At 36.2% G+C, this 18,060-nt stretch overlaps 1 protein-coding gene across 4 annotated transcripts in view; it reads right to left on the minus strand.

Moving 5' to 3' along the window:
- Window positions 1–18,060, minus strand: part of VCAN (versican) — a 110,334-nt gene that overhangs the window by 16,346 nt on the left and 75,928 nt on the right. For all 4 annotated transcript variants that reach the window (XM_079145540.1, XM_079145538.1, XM_079145539.1 and 1 more), the window contains 4 exons: window positions 14,990–15,103; window positions 13,364–13,477; window positions 8,081–8,239; window positions 6,741–6,823 (listed from right to left, as the gene is read on the minus strand). In XM_079145540.1, coding sequence (XP_079001666.1) covers window positions 6,741–6,823; window positions 8,081–8,239; window positions 13,364–13,477; window positions 14,990–15,103 — 470 coding nt within the window. The remainder of the gene's footprint in view (window positions 1–6,740; window positions 6,824–8,080; window positions 8,240–13,363; window positions 13,478–14,989; window positions 15,104–18,060) is intronic.

The raw sequence follows: 18,060 nt of genomic DNA on the forward strand, positions 1-18,060 counted from the left end.
TAGTGTATCCATCATTTCCAACATTTATCTATTTTTTGTGTTGGAAATATTTACTCTCAAAGAGTCATTTTGAGGATTTTTTAAAAAGACAAAAAACCTTAGGTTTTATTGAGAGTCTTTTGTTTTACATTATTTTCTGCCAAACTATGTGCAGTCCTTTCAAACAAGCAGAAACCTGCAAGCAAGCTTAGAAAGCACCGGAATGAGTTAATACTCCTGATTCTCTTTTCAGTGTCCAAGACATCTGGGAGAGGAAGGAGGATAGGAACTTTTGTGTTTATAAAAGGGTAATAATGATACATTCCTGCAGAAAAGGAATAATGGTTTATGGCCTATGACTTGTTACTCCTTTGCTCTGCCCCTTTTAAGAGTCTCTTCCTGGTTTATGGGCTATTTCTTTATTGTTTCTATTTTTTTCAAAGCTGTGATGTCTCACAATAGTTTGCTTAATAGACTGATGTGTTTTCTCATGAAAGAGGAAAAGAGGTCTCTGGATTTAAAGTCAGATCCAGGCCAATCTGGCAATTCCTGTGCCTCAGCTCTAATCAACTGGGGGAGGAGGGCAAGTGATGTCGACTCCAGTGATGCCAACTTGCCAGGGATGCACTATGCTTGCCAAAACTTAAAAAAAAAAAAAATCAGTTGTCTTCCAGAAATATTTTCAAGTAGAATTTTTAACGACAAAAAAAAAGTGTACGATTAATTGTTCTATCCATTAGCCTTTTGTAATCTTCCACCATAACTATCAAGGTGCAAGTTGAGTTAGCTAGAGCTAGAAAATAAGACATTTATGGATCTGGGAGGCAGTGAATTATTCTAGAACTTCCTGACTAGATTCCAACAAATTCAGAAGGGAGGAAGTCTCTGTTCTCTCCCAAGAGGAGGGCAGGACACTCCTCCCAGGAAGTGAAGCCTCCCAGGAAGGTCAGGACACCCCTCCCAGGGGCTGACATTGCGCACTGACAAAATAGAAATGACTAAGTAAAAAAAGTGAAGATGCTGAAAATGTGTGTGTGTGTGTGTGTGTGTATTTAATATTTAAGAAGAAAATTAGGGACTTTTTATAGAAAAAAAAATCAAACCTTCCCAAAGTCCCTCAATATTATAAAAAGGGAACCGGATTTTATTCACTCCTTAATCTCTTAACATTAACCATCAAAGGGATCAGTTTTCTTGAAGTAACCATGTCTGATTCACTGAAAAGGCCAATCCTCAGGACCAAGTGAGCTTTGATGGCTCTAGCGCGGATCACTGAAGGAGGAGACAAAGGAGCACAGATGATTCTCCAAGGGTGTGTTCTCACATCTGGAGGTCCCTCCCCACATACTCACGCATGGAAAAGAAGGGTGACCGACCACCTGGTCCAGGGCAGGCAGGAGACAAGGCCCTCAGTGAACGCTATGATAACTTTATTCTTGGGCATCAAAGAGAGGAGGGGTAAGAGATCACTGTGTGAACTGTCACACACTTGTAAACCCAGAGACCTGGGAGGCTGAGGCAAGAGGATCACGAGTTTAAGGCCAGCCTCAGCAACTTAATGAGGCCCTAAGCAACTTAATGAGACCCTGTGTCAAAATAAAAAATAAAAAGAGCCAGGGGTGTAGCTCAGTGGCACAGCATCCCTGGATTCAATCACTGGTACCAAAAAAAAAAAAAATAATCTGCTGAGAGTCACCATATGATTTTAACCCTAACCCACTAGTTGAGGAGGGGCATTACACAAAGTTGTGTGATTAAGATTTCTGCTACCTCCTTAATTGTGCTTTCCCATTGAGACAATATGGTCATTAGTTGAAAAAAATTCTGCTGATTATTTTGCCAGGAAGTATGTAGATAGGGAACTGTAAATGATTCCAAAATGTTTCTTGATGTCTGGCTTCCTCTGTACTAGCATGATTAGCTTCAGATAGTGAATCAATAAATGAAGCTCTAGCTAACATATGGCAACCAAATCATCATTGGTCAAGCAATTTATGAAAATCAAATGAGCGGATAATATTTAGGAGTGTTATTTCCTTTTGCTTATTTTGCTACATTTGGATATAAATAATGAAGTTTTTAAAGACATGTTTTTCTTCAGAAAATACATGAAATACTTCTCATTTTTGGGGGGAAACAATCTTCCTTAAGTAATTGTTGTTTTCCTACAGTTTCATGGAAAAATCTACCCTGTTATCACTCAAACATGCAGGGGTGGCAGAGGCCAAAGTGTACTTTCCATCTTTAACTTGTGAAGTTTATTACAAAGGTGTTCCTAGGGGACAGCTATGGACACAACTGTCATCATTTCCAATAGAAACATTTGTTTCCTTTGCTTCCTTTGGGGTTAATACCTGTTGCAAGATATATTATGTTCAGCTATATACTTTCAATGTTCAGGAACATATCTTTTTTTCTTTTTGTCATTTTTACCAGTGCACTACAAGTGGAGTTCTTTATTTAGATAAACAAGAAATGTCACAAAGAGATTCATCTGCAAGACTTAATGTGGTTATTTCAGGATTCAGAAGACAGAGTGAGCATTGAATGTATATTGATTATCATGTGTTCATTCATATTTATTAAGTATCTAATATATGGCAACTACTCTACTAGAGTCTGGAAAAAACAAAGATGGAAGTTAACTCCTGTATCAGAATGGTCAGTGTCAGGGAGTTAATCCCACAAGGCTCTAGAATGAAAGGGCCATGGAGTACAGAGGAGCCGGGGTCATGCCCAGGTAGGAGGCCTCTGGGAGGAAGGAGACCCTGTATTGTGCAGGACATCTGAATGTTCTGAAATGAATCAGGGCAAGAGATAAGAACAGGCTTAGCACCAGGGCAGTATGTGTAAAGCCCCCCGAGAGGTCATGACTTACTCCAGAAACTCATTATTTTGAGATACTATCGCTTAGAAACTGACAAACAGAGTTGCTGGGCTTTGTCTCTTATGCCAATAATTTTGTACCAAAAGCAAAGGGAAGACATGGAAGAATTGTAAGGAGGGAGGAGAAAGAGTTCACAGGCAGGGGAGGGGAAATTCACTGGCACCTGAAGGCAGAGCTGAGGGAAACACTTCAGATCAGTCATTCAGTTAAGAACTGGTCAAAGAAACAATTTTAAAGTCAGTCAATAGTGCAGATGCTAAATAAGAACCATTTGAGTTCTCCATCTTTAATGTGTGTTTAACTAGGACAGTTCAACTTAGCATATTTGAAGACAGCATGGGTGCCAAGGAAAGAGATTCATAATGTGAGTGTTTTGAAAGGATTTCTAATAAAGCAGTGGGAGTGTTTCACTGTTGGGGATAAATAGTCAAGTTAAAGAATAACTGCTTAGGGGAAAGCCAAGTGACAAAGTGAAAACTGAAACGTGTTAAGAGAAAGTAACTTAAACAAAAATCACAAGGGTCAGGCCATCTAATTTGTGAGTGTACTTTTGTGAAATTTACTGGGCAAATACCCCAAATGAAGGTGATTTCTAAAATATAACAAAAACAAGAATTTGGTATTTTATCAATCATATCAACATCCTATTACAGAAGTCAATAATGTGGAATGAATCAATCAGTATCTGAAGAAAATTTAGAAGACTTGGCCAATCGACATCACTAATTTAATATAAACATATGAATTGAATTAGTCTAGCTATAAAGCATAATCATGTTAAGTGATATAATTATACTACAAGCTTATTGGAAGCAAAATATAATTATTTCAATAAAATCATTGAAATTGAGATTTAATATAAACTTGTTTGTTTTCCCTGAATCATACGATTGCATATCAAAAGATAGTATAAGGTAAATATCAAAGGTTCTTTTTGTCTTAACACTGTTTTACCTCCCAAGGTGAATAAGGTCTAATAAATCTTTCAAACAAAAAATGAAGAGAGAGAGAGAGGGTGCAGAAGAGGAGAAGAATCTTTCTAAAACATAAACGAAGTCCATAGAAATTGCACCTAGTCAAGTTAACACCATTTCCAAGTGTAAGCAGATACTGCTCACCCCAGTGAAGACCTGACCAGCTATTAGGAATATTTTCAAAAGTAAGAAAATTGGAGTAAACAGTGAAACAAAGGAGAGCTATTTTATTCAAAGGCCAACACACATATGGAACCTGTTAAGGGGATGGTGACTGTAGAAAGAAATACAAACGGCTTTAAGAGACACCTAGGCTATCTCAGAAAGGAAGGGGACAGAGGAAAGGGTGGATTCAAAAGCAGGAAAGTGGGCCCAAGATCAGTCAAATGGGAGGGAGAGAGGCTGCTAGGCAGATGGTCTTCTCTGTTCCCAAATGTTCAAAGCTAAGGGACACTCCTTAGCACACTTTTATTTTACACAAAGAGTGAATTAAGAAGAAACCAAAGGTTTGTCTGAGTTTTTTTCGAGAAGTACTTGTGTCATTTCTTGAATAAACTTTGCTTGTTTATGTTATTTGCTGCCTTCTTCAAATGAAGGCTCTCTCGCTTAACATGCACTTACTCCTTGGTTCTCAAAGGTGGGAATTAATTGAGTAAGGTTCTACATTATGCTGTATGGTTATCTATGATAGCATCATCTATGCTATCTTCCTCTGAAAATTTCCAAGGAAGGTCAATATTTCTCTTTCTACAAGGTGGGATGCTCACTAATTTACCAAATTCAGGGCCAATCTAGACCATGGAAATGGTAATTTATTTTTTCACAGTACTTGTGTGCATTAAAAACTAATGCACAGAAGTGAAAAAAATAGTTAAGTAACCTTGCAGTGGTAAAATGGAATAATGACATTTCATGAGTTGAACTCACTAGTATGGACCTGGCAGGAAAGATAAAGTCCCTAAATTATTTTACAGACCCACATAGCTATAGATAGTAGCCAATATTCCATCTCATTAACTAAGATCACAGTGGTATGGGATGAGGCCTTGTCCTAGACACAATCTGAAATAAAAAGTGGGGCAAAGAATACTTCTTTGAAGAGATAAACTGCTAATGGAAAGACCAGGGTAAACATCTAGGAACACAATCTATGCTAAGAATGAAAGCATACAATCATTCTAAATAACTAATGACAGATTTTAAATAACCAGGACTTGGCTCAGTTAGGTCAGGGTCTAGTATCCTTCCAATTGTATGTTCACTTGTAAAATTAAATTATAAAAATGAAATGATCTGTCTTTAATAAAAAATTAATATATCAGGACTCATGTCATATCAACCATTATTAATCTAAGTGACCATTATCATCTCCCTTAGGTACAGAAAATGAAAACATACAGATGCAGCAAATACAGGTACACCATCTAGCTAAGACAATTAGAGGGAACTGGGGCCATTGATCCTGTGATCATGGTTCCTATATCTTCCTGGTACTTATTTTAGACAAGCTACTTTCTTTATTCTCTCTCTCTCTCTCTCTCTCTCTCTCTCTCTCTCTCTCTCTCTCTCTCTCTCTCTCTCTCTCTCTCTCTCAACCAAAGGACCTACTTATAAACTTGAGGTAGAAGTAGTGTTGATTTAACATTCAGAGTGATAACAGACAACAGAGAGCAAGCCAGGCTTTATGTTAGGTTGCTCAAACCAAAACTACCAGCTAGAGGAAACTGTGGCTTTAGAGACAGGCCTAAGTGCACACACTAGTATCACCACTTAATAGCCATGTGACTCAACCTGACTGACCTTCCCATCCTTTACCTTTAAAACAGGTGATATAAATGAGCTCAATGCACATCTGGACATAGACAAACGAATGCTGTTTCCATAAAAGCCCAGAGAAGCTCCCTGAACACTTCCAAACACGGAGGTTACTTTGACATTTGTTATAGAATTGCCAAATTCATGAAATCCAGATGAGTGAAAGGTAAAGAATAAATTTAAGTACCTAAGCAATTTACACACAAAGACAACTTAGTTATTTTTTATTTTTACTCTTTTATCAAATAACGAATTTGATTTACACTTATGTCTAGCCTGGTGGATCCCATTATCTGCATTTCAAGTCACCTTGGAACATGTAAGAAAATACAGCTGCTGGAGGTTTTGCTAGACTAAATCTTGTCTGGAGCCTAGACACCACTTTAATTATTCTCCCCTGGTGACTCTAGTGAACAGTCAGCACTGAGTACCACCAGATACCAATCACACCCAAACTGTTTCTAAAGAATTAGGCCCAATTGACCAGGAGTTACTCAAAACAGTTTCATGTGCTCTGATTTAAGAACCTACTACAGTTTACTCTAAGTTGTGACCAGTATTACCAAATCACTTTTTTCTTTAAGAAGTAGAAAAAAAATTGATATAAAATTTATTAGCAGTGTTTAAATGGAAGGGAATTCACAACTTCATAAATCAATAATTTTCTTTACATTAGAAGAATCTGTTTACTTAAATATAAATAAGCCATGCTTTAAAGCAGATTTCCATTGCAATTATGTAAGAGGAAAAGGTATTTTAATAGATCTTTATTCTTTTCCTTTTGGCTCTGTAGCTTAAAAAGATAACCATCTGAAACACAGACTCAAGATGATTCTTCTGATTATATAGTTTTCCCTTCAATGGAAATTTGTTACAATCCTCTTTGAAAGAAAGCCCTATAGCCACCAAATTCAAGGGTAATGGATGTTGGATCAGTCTGAAACATTTTTGTTAACTCTGCCCTGTCTCTAAGTGACCCTGAGCCAGTCACTGAACCTGTCTCCAGTCTAATGCACCCTCCGTCACATGCAAACAGCACACAGCCCCAAGCTCCTAGAATTGTGTCCCTCTCATCAGCATCTTACCAGTGCGCTGCCATCAGTCCAACGGAAATCATGCTCAAACATCTTGTCATTGAGGCCTATCCACTGATAATCATGGCCCACACCTAAGGCATGGGAAACAACACAGATATTTTTACTACCTTTCCCATATATGGATAGAAATACAGCAAAGAAAATTATTTTCAAAATGAAACATGCATCTTCTTTTCTTGCTGGAATTTTATTCAGTTGTTCATAGACAAAAATCTCTCCTAGACTATCATTTGTTCTTCTGCTCAATGTGCTTCAAACCGAAAAGCTAATGTGCAAACACTGTGAGACATTAAAATATCAGACACAGACAATAACTTCCCTAGCCATTTACTATAATTAAATACTTTTTCCATTCTTACTCATGATTGAAATTTTCCACTTACTTTTTGTTAATTTAGGTCATTGGCAAAAATTCAGTGACCCAATAAAATATACCAGATCTTACTCATTCTACCCTCACTTTGGAAGCCACATGTTTTTTCTCAAAGCATTTTTAACAGCACCTAAGTTAGATATTTCTCAAAAATTACCCTCAAAATATTTTCTTTTACCATGAGATGATTCACTAACAAAAATATCATTCAATGGAGTTAAGTGGACCTCTGTCCAGACTGCAAATTAATAATTAAACTTCAAAAAGATTGCAGACATCATGGGAACATGTTCAATAGGGCACTGAACAGTGTTTCATGAGAAAAATATTTCTACATATTTGCTACATGAAATCTAGTTGCCCTCCTCTGTTACAGTTTAAGAAGTTATTAAACAGCTCTGGTATTAGGTTTCATGAGTTTTCAATCTCCACCTATTCATATTTTTAATATGTAGCTCACTTTCTATGGTCTAAAATAATTAGAAACTTGGATGAGAACCATCGGGCACAGAGGGAAGATTAGGCTGCTATTCGTAATTCAGTCTTAACTAGCAGGACAAAAACAACTGTTAAAACAAATTTAACTTTAGATGATACATACAAATATTCAAAACAGAGACCATGAAAATAACCAAGGTGAGAATTATATTGAACTGCAAGAAACAGCCATTTTTGTAAGTCAAAAAAGTATCAAATAATAATTTATGACTCCACCTATAGCCTACTGTTTCACCTATTAACTGCTGACTGCTCGAGTAATGGCTTCCTCGTCGGATAGCCAAATATTTCCCAAACTGGAAGAGGTGAGATGATTTTTAGGTAGCTCACAGAGGAGGGATTTAATAAACTGAATTAAGACTGAGGAAGGTACATCTTTTCAGTTGGATACAGAGAAAACTAAGAAAATGGTAAGAAGAGTGAAATTTCAGAAAACTCATGTTTATCTGGTACATACGATTCACAAACATTTGTTCCTCATGAGACAGGATGCTTGTGAGATGGGCGCCCTGCAGGCGGCACTCCCTTTCAGCTGCATCCCACGTGCGTCGGTGGGCGAAGTACTTGTAGCATTGCCCTTGGAATTTGTGCCAGCCGTAGTCACATGTCTCAGTGTCTGAGAAGAAACAAGGCAAGGGCTTATTAAAGTCACCTACGTCATGCATGTAAACTTGGCTGCTCAGTAGAGTGCTGATAGAATACCCAAGCCAATATCTATGCAATGTCCCTGAAGTAACTGATTCATAAAAGTTGGTCACCATGACAAAGAAATCATTATAAATTAAGCCCAACTAACCCCAGCAAAGTGGGTGGTTATACGTCTTTGGACTGAAAGGCAGTGTCTAACTGCTACTTCCTTGATTAGATCCAGTTTCCACAGAAAAGCAAACGGGAAGAGCAGCCAGCCCAAACCTTGTGGGCTGCAGTGTCTGCTGACTTACTCGGGAAGCAGTGGAGATGAATTCCTTACCGACAGGACTTTCTTAGAGAATCATTCCAATGATAAGATAAGCATTTGGGTTAACAAAATTATGAATGCTCTATTTGCAAGACTTCCAAGGCTCTGGGAGTAGTCCTTCCCCACTACCCAGAGAGGTATCTTGGGAGCCAACAGGATCTTGTCACATGGGATTTACAAAGAGAAAAATCAATCATGATGAGGCAGTTTTCAATGTGTGCACTCTTCTGCCAAAGAGAGAAAAACCAGGGAACTCCCAGAGCAAATGCATCAGACGTTTATTTTTTAAGCATATTATAAATAAAACAGCTACATTCTTTAACTGAGCACTCCCTTCCCACCATGTCATATGTGTGTGCACACGTGTGTATGTCTTCTCTTTTGTTAGCCTGCCATAACTGATGATCCCATGTGATGAAAACATTTTTCAAATATATATGAAGTTTACACCAGCAGGAAGCTTCAGTTTTAATTTTTTATTTTACCAAATTTGATGTATATTTTCAAAAACGTAGGTTTGCTAAAAGCACTGTGCTCACATTTTAAATTTTCCCTCAAACTCACCCAGCCACTGGTGGGTCACATTCTATATGTTAAATAAAAATCAATGGAAAAAATTTTGACTTTTACAACATACATCTCACAAATAAGCTGAAGCAGTTATATGTAAAAGCTAACAGAATCTCCCAGATTATCTTGTAAGCATACCTTCTCCCCTAATTTTAATAATCCATGAAGAAAACAAAAGCCTACTAGATTAAATGAATGCAGTTTCATGTGGTGGACTCAGTGGCAAAATGAAAACTCAAACTGTCTTTCGATTCTCACTCAGTTTACTCCTCTTCCCCTGGTTATGGAGAAGTATCTTTTCCCAGAGTTCTAACTTTTTCCTGGTTTCATTGACTTAGACCAAGTTCATGTAACAGATGTGGCTTATCTCGGAGAGCAGTCTTCATCTCAGTTTAGTCTATCAGGCCTGTTGTTTGGTTACAACTTGCTGACTAATTGTTTGGAATAATGTTCACTGGAAGTTTTGAGTTTATTAAAGTGTTGTTTGGAGATCACCAAATCTCACAGGAAAGGACTAAGGACACAGTCAGATGGTTTCGTATAAAAGCAGCACTCAGCATCACAAAATGAAGCAAATTTTGGTCACTTGGATTGTTGTTTTCTTTTTGGGAAATTTGGAAGAATGCAGAGGTGAGGGGGGGGCAGGGAGGGGAGGAAGCAGAACTTCACATGGGGGTGTTCTTTTATATGGGAGGAGTAAACTGGAAAAATTTTAGAATATTCTCACTACCAAAGTGATTACTGTGATATTGTAATAGCATAGCTTTCTCCAACCTTGGACATTATCACTTATTTTAAGACACACAGTTTAAAATTCCAGAGGATCATCACATCTTGAACAATACATGAGAAAAAGAAATCTCTGTACTTTCTTTTCTACTGTTAACCTGAGTGATTTCAGTTTGATTTTCTTTGTCTTTTGCTACTAAAATAGATTATCACTAAACATTTTTTCTCTTTCACAAAAAAAAATGATAAATTTTAGATGCATAACTATGTCATTGTTACACAATGCTGCTATGGTTTGTTTCCCTAAGGTTCATGTGCTGGGAGTTTGGTCTCCAGAGGCAGTATTAAGAGGTGGTAGAACATTTAAGAGATGGGGCTTGAGGAAGGTAATTAGGTCATGGAGGCCGCACCCTCCTGGTCTATGAGACCCAGCTCTCATAGAATGAGCTGGGTCCAATAAGAGCGGATTAGTTTCCACTAGAGTGTGTTGTTATGAAAGGAACAAGTCTGGCCCCTCAACATCTCTTTCTTTCTGTCACACCATGTGATCTCTTCTTTCTACAAGAGGCCAGCTACCTTTCTGCTTCTCTACCATGTTGTGATGTAGCAAGAAGGCCCTCAGCAGAGATGAAACAGATGGGGTAACCCTATCTTGGACATTCAGTCTCCCAAATTGGGAGCTAAACAAACATCTTTTCTTTTTTTTTTTTCCCCACATATTTATTGGTGCATTATAGTTTTTCATAATGACAGAATTTGTTGTAACATCTTTTCTTTATAAAGTACCCAGTATCATCTGTTGTAACACCACAAAACTAAGACAAATGCCCTTCTAAGTTAATAAGCAAATACAGTCTTATCAGAGCACAGGTCTAAAAAACAAGGAGATGAGTTTCTGTCAAAATCAAGGTGAAAGAATTTATCTCTACAGTCTAAACCATAACTTTCTAATGAATATAAATATATATGCAAATATAACTTAACAGAATGACTTTTTATATTTTTAAAAAGTCTATTACCCATACGGATCAACTTAATTTTTATCATTCATAAATTCAACAAATATGTAAGGAAGGACTGTATATCAAAAAACATCTTCCAGGATTCTGTTCTGAAAGGAAATCTCAGGATTAGTCTACTTGTTTTTCCAACTTTACCTGAGTAATGTGAATTGCATTTCGTTTATTAGAAGTCAAACTTTCGGAATAATATATTCTTAAAAAAAAAAAAACTCATTCAACTTGAGGGAATGACATCTTATGCTTTAAAACCACGCTCATGTACAGATTACAATACAAAGTCCCAGATTTGCAGTTGTGAAACTCATGTTCCTGACCACAGAAGCTGAAACAATTACTTTTAATCATCTCCCCTAAAAATCTTTTTTATGCTGTTCAGGTAATGTTTTCAACACTTCTGATATCTATGGCTGTTAAGAAGTTATGAGCACTCTGACCCTCCATCCTGGCAAACTGCATCATTGCTGGACTGGAGCAATCTGTGTCTACAGAGCAGTTTCGCTAACGGTCCCAGAGCCCTTTCAGATTTTCTGTCTGTTATTATTCCACCAAAATGTGTCCCCTATTTCAGAGTTACTGAGACAAGTTACGAACACAGAGAAAAGGTCAGCTGAAGAAACAATGACACAGTCATCGCGGAACTTTGGATGGAAAACTGTTTAGACAACAATGCTGCTGTTAATGAAGAAAACATTTGTTCTTAGGCAACCTGGAAAGAGGAGCAAAAAGTCCTTCAGTGTCCTGGCAATAAATCACAGGAGCACAGCTGCATTGGGTAAGCAGACAGGGGTAGATGTTTCTCAGCAAGTAGAGTTAATAAAAGTTAAACTTGAGAGTTAGGTGGTCCCAGAAGTGGAGAAACAACTTATACCTTTTTTTTTTTTTTTTCCAATTTCTTTAAAAAAGAGGGGGAAGAGGTAACTGGCCCCCAAATCCCTTCTAAGAATCTGTTGCCACTCAGTCCATCAGCTACACATAAATAAGGTATTTATCTCTTAGAACTACTTTAGAAGTATTGAGAAAAACTCAGGCTTTAGAGTTAACTTGGGCTTGCTTTGCCCATTCTTTAATTTAGCTGTACAATCTTGGATACATTCCTTTTTCTCTCTGAGCTTCAGTTTCTAACACCTTTAATGCATAGGAATGTTGTGTCAGTCAAATGAAATAATGTACCTAGAAGCAATTGGTAAACTACAAAAGTATAAACAAGCAGTATCTTTTTCTGATGAAAATTAGTCACCAAAGTCAGGAATTTTTTTTTTAAATCTGCTATCGTTGTTTAGGGCTCAATCTCCAGTGTCCAGGACTATGTGTAGAAAAGAGTAGGTGCTCAAAAACACTTGTTGAACAAATAAATTTTGTATATTTCTCCTATACTTGAAACTAAGGAAAACCAGGATCATTTTAACACATTTGACTGTTTCAAGTGTCTCACCCTTTTGTGCTCTTCAAGAAATATCTTTCTTACTTTTTTATTTTAAAGAGAATCTTGCTTAGTCTAATTTCATGTTCAAAATTCTGAAACAAACAGACTCACCCTATGCAATAAAAAAGAAAAACCCCAAAACTCAGCCATTGCCCATCCCCTTGTAATAGTAATTCAATACATGCTGCTTTTAGCTTTGTTTTAATTGTAGTGACGTCTGGATTAACGCTGCAAAGCAGAATGTGTGGCCAGACCAATGTGTCTGAGTGTCTAATACTTTTTCATTTTGTCTGTTGGAATGGAAGTTTGGCACTGAGCACTTTTATCAAAGCCAAACCACTGTATGACTTTAAGTAGAGGAAATCAACATTCCAAAGCTGAGTGTGCTGAGCATGCAATCTGTTTCTGATTGATGGGCTAAGAAATGTTACCATTAGCCACCTAAAATACACTCTTAGGTTGGCCATAAAATGGAAATTACAGGAATCATGAGATTTTAGGCCTTTCTTTCATTCAGAAAAAAAAAAAAAAAGTAGGTGCTTCTTTAGTAGGAAAATTTCCTGGTGAGCAGACTCGCATCTTTTACATAGTAAGTGCCAAGCCAAGGCTAATGTATTCTAACAACTTCATCAACTCATTCTCCAGATATGATTGACTATGAAAAATCAGCCCATGAGTCTCAAGTGCTTAGGAGAAAAATAAAAGCAACACTGAATCCAACATTCCTTGATACACAAGCCACATTAAAGTCAATGCCTAGTTTATCCCTAGGAAGAATACATATAACGATACTCCCTTTGTGAATTGATGTCCTTGAATTCAGCTTGGTGAGCCTATCTGCAATTCCAGTCTATCAACAAATCAATTATAATCAAGTCAGCACTATAGCTGAGATGTTTCAAGCTATTCATACATAAGGAAACCTAACACACTTGGATAACCTGTGAATTTCCTCCATGGGAGAAAACATGCAGTCAGGCCAAAATTTTTAAAAATATCAATTAATATTCATCGTGCAAATACTGCAATAGCTCTTACCTTGTTCACAAAGTGCACCAATGTAGCTTGGAAGACAGAGGCACCTAAATGTATTGAAACCATCAACACATGTGGCTCCATTCCGACAGGGATTAGAGTGACATTCATCAAAATCTGAAATAAAATTTGAAAGCCCACAAAAATGCATTCAAAAAGGTTGAAAGGGTGAAAGAATTCTGTTTAGTGTGAGATTGCCAAATAGATAAAGGATAACCAATTACAGTTTAATTTCGAGTTACATAAAAATGTAATATTTTAGCAAAAGTATATACCAAGCTGTATTTAGGGTAAAGTTGACTAAAAACAAAACAAAGCAAAAGAAGCTACCTTTTAAGTCTGAAATTCAAATGCAGCTGAACAACTTTATATTTATTTGCTGAATTGGTAACCCTAAGAAAATTTAAAAGATATTCAAAGTAGGATCATTGTCTTCATTGCTATTAGATGAAACCCATAAACCCTAAAACTGATTTAAAAAGCACCCCTAACCTTTCCATCTCCAATCCCAGAACATGTTCTAATTACTCCACACGTGTAATATGCAAAATACCGAGCTACCTCATTGCCTCTGCACCCTTTCCTCTTCAATAGATCCTTCATTCTACAGACTCTCATCCTTTTTGTACATTGTCATGATAATTTTATTCTCTTGTTTTCACACTTTCCATGGATGTGACTCATGATTGCTGTCACTCAGGGAGGCAATCCTCAAACTGTGGTCCCTGAATCAGCAGCATCAGCATTGCCTGAGAATGTTAGAAATGTATGTTCCAGGTCCTACTGCAGGCCCACTGAATCAGGGACAGCAATTTGTGCTTTACCAAGCCCTCTGGGTGATTTTAATGCCTGACAGTGTTTTAAAGCCACTGGAACAGAATATGAAGCAAAACTATTCAGTATTTGAATTCAGGACATTCTCAGAAGTCAGGATCTTCTAGACCTGCTTATTAGTGTTCTCTCACAAAATACCTCTCTCACCTAAAATCCTTATGTCGGCATACCTGAATAATTGCAGCCACTCAAATGGCTCTGTACTTTGTGGTCTGTATGCTCTATCTCTTCCTGCAACACCTATCAAATCCTTCCCACCTTCAGGATCGCTGGCAAATGCAACTTTTCTACATAGACCTCTGTGATTATCCCAATGAAATTGATGACTATATTCCCATAGCATTTTGCAATTGCACTAAAAAATTAAGAATTAAAAAAGCTATCATAAAACTTAATATAAATTCCTATTTTTATTATCTCAACTATTTTAAATAGTTTTCTAAAAACTTTTATATTAAGTTGATTATGTGCTAATATGCAAAAATAAGGGTTAGATTGAAGTGTCAATATATATGCATCTTTATATTTGTACAGTCTATTTTTAAAAATCACAAAAAAAAAATAACTGACCTCAGTAAGAGTTACTGAATCTTGGTTGTATCAACAGAATTCAGTAAACGCCTGTCCCCATTTCCCATACCCAAATTAACTACTCTGAGATTTTAATTTCATTTCATACAGAGTTCGTCTACATGTGGGTTTCCCTTAAATCTCTGATTGATTCAACAATACAAATTCTCCCACAAAATAGTTTCGGAAAAAATCTGCCGTGCCCTGGCAAAGAAAAGATCTTACCAAGTTCACACTGGTCTCCACTGTATCCTGGCACACAGGTGCATACATAGGAGGTTTCAGTTGGATAGCAGGTGCCTCCATTAAGGCATGGGTTTGTTTTGCAACGATCAGTTCCTACCATGTTCAGAAAAATAAGAAAAAAAGAAAACAATTAGGCTCACATCTAAGGTTTCAACATATTATAGCATAAAATACCACTTATTGCTACCATAATATAAGCTTTACCATAGCAGTTTAGAAATACTACATAGAAAAATTAACATTAACTTTACTCTGGAGTGTTTCTTGGCATTATAACTAAATGTGGCAAATTGCATTTATTCATTTCTAGGATTCAATTATTATTTTTCAACAAAATTTTTATACTTTATCTGGCAACTAATATAGTCTACTGCAGATTTAGTTGGCATGATAATGGTAATTGATTTTAGTCAAAAATGATTACACATGTGCACAGTGAATGGAACATGTATTCTTTTGAACGGGGTTAGTTCATGTGAAATGACTGGATACACGGAACATGCATTCTTTTTAGCAGACTGGCTTGTTACCATCATTTGAATTATTATTGCCTTTTACCACTTAATGCTCAGAAACTGTTTTTCTTCGAAAGTGTGCACTGAAGTCTCTTCTGCTACATTAATATGCTTTTTCCAAAAACACGTTCCAACTGTACTCCTTTAAACTATACTTGAAGAAAAGCAACACATGGATTAAACTCTACTGTATAAAAACAAACCCAAATACAAAACCTCACCTAAAATTTTTATTACAATTTTCTTATTAAAACATTTTTAAAACCAACCCTCCTAGGACAACAATGGAAAGGCCAGAGATATAAATTTATGAGAACAAATAACTTAAAGTGTACTTTCTACATGCAAAACTTTTACACCATTTGAATCTTACATTTTTTGTTGTAATATTGCTTGGATAAGTGTTTGTTTTTTTTTTTCATTAAGAGTTTACACTGATTTTCTAAATATTTTTTTTCAGAACTGCTTAATTCTCTAAATGTTCAAAAATCCAAATGAGACTTAAAAGTTTCACAAATCAATTGAAATAAAATAGATTGTATATGGAATATTACTATATTTTGATGAATCATAAGTCCTGAAACCCTAAAATAATCACACATGAAAAGATGTCCGACTTCTGATGAACCATTGGCAGTAGAAGAAAACTGAGCTATTCCCATACAAGAAAGTCAAACTTTCTGAGTGTTAAGTAGACTCTAGAAAACCAGAAGACTTGATGGATACACATTCCTATTTGGCATTCACATTAAAATTAGGTAAATTCAGATGCGCACATGAACTTCTTCAAAAACTACCCCATATTTTCTAAGACACTTTTTCCTATAGTTCCAAAAACAAGCCTTCCTAGCAATTTGGTTTTTTCTGCATTTAAAAGCTTGCCTCAGTGACAAGGTTTCATTCAGCCAGTGACATATCTGTATCTGTGCAGGATGGAGTAAAACCTAGGTGGTAGACTGAGTAGTGTCTCACAAACACAGAGGCCTACTGTTCCCACCATAAACAGGAGACACCGTGGTGAGACCATGAAACAGGAAGTTGGTGAGAAAGTAGGTCTTTCTGTGAATTTAAAGAAGTTCTGATTGGGAGAAAAATCTGACTTTCAGGAATTTTATTTTTTCCTAAATGGTTGATATTAGCCACTGAAAAGTGAATCTGCAATGGACAAACCAAGCAATTCCATGAGAGCTGCTGTTTACTGAATTCAACTGAAGTGACTAATTTGTTTTGCAAGGAAGACGCAAACTTCAATTCTCAGTAAGTTTTGTGGACTGGATAACTGGTACATATTTCTCACTTATTTATCAAATTTAACTCTCCATATATTATATGTATACAGTTATTATCAATTATTTCTATATCATATTTTCAACAACCAGACATATATCAACTAAATTGCAAAAAACATATGTTGGCCAGATTACTAGGTTATCAGTTACAGATTAAATACACAAGGATAGCAAAAAATTCAGTGTCAACCATCTTTGATCAATTTTATTCACAAAAGACTCCATTTATAAAAAAAAAAAAATTGCACTTTCTGACTGTTTTACTCTTTCTAAAGCACAAGATAGGAGGCTGGGGAGATAGCTCAGTTGGTAGAGTGCTTGCCTTGTAAGCACAGGGCCCTGGGTTTGATCCCCAGCACCCCAAAAAAAAAAAAAAAAAAAAAAAAAAAAAAACAGCACAAGATAAACCATTAGTGGCACAAAAATAATACTGATAAGATCAGAAGACTAATTCTTGCAATAGCCATGACATATACCATATTCATTAAAATAAAACATATTTTCAACCAACACAGACTGTAAAGTACAGACTTTTGTCTTTGTCTAGGTATCGGTTAAAAGGTGCTGGCTACTTATGCAGTCCATGGACATTGTTATTTAAATAATAACATTCCAGGAAAGAGCTGACTACTCAATCTTCTCAGCCTAGATTAAGAAGAAAATAAATAAATTCTACTAAGTAAATATTCAAAGATTCCTAGTTTACATGTTGTTAAATATCAATTCTTCATTTTTTGTACTATATTGGAAATAAGCAAAGGACAATGAAAATAACATGAATTTTAGAATGGGACTGATGAATTCAAATTCCACTTTGCCATTCTATGGTTGTGCAACTTTGGGCAAGCTGCCGAACTTCTCTGAATCTCCATATCATACCCTTTTAATGGAGATAATAACTGTGCCTTAAAACATTTTTGTTAACATCAAATAAAACCGTCTATTGGAAGCAGTATAAAATTCATGTTTTTGGTATATTCAGTTAATACACAGAAATCTCTTAACAGGCAGAACATGAATACACACTAAATACATACCCACTATGGCTCAGCACTAGTAGAAGCATTATGTAGACTACATCAATCAGGGACATTACATTGAAGTATGAACTTATAATTGACATTGAGCAAACAGCAAAATATTTATTAGAGCTAGTTACTACTCTCAACTGTTAAAGGCCTGAATGATTTTGATAATTAGCATACAGTATACATCAATGAATAGATAGAATTTTTTGTGTTGTTTT

This window comes from Sciurus vulgaris (assembly GCF_902686455.1).
Source record: "Sciurus vulgaris genome assembly, chromosome: 6".
In the NCBI taxonomy this organism is placed as follows: Eukaryota; Metazoa; Chordata; class Mammalia; order Rodentia; family Sciuridae; genus Sciurus; species Sciurus vulgaris.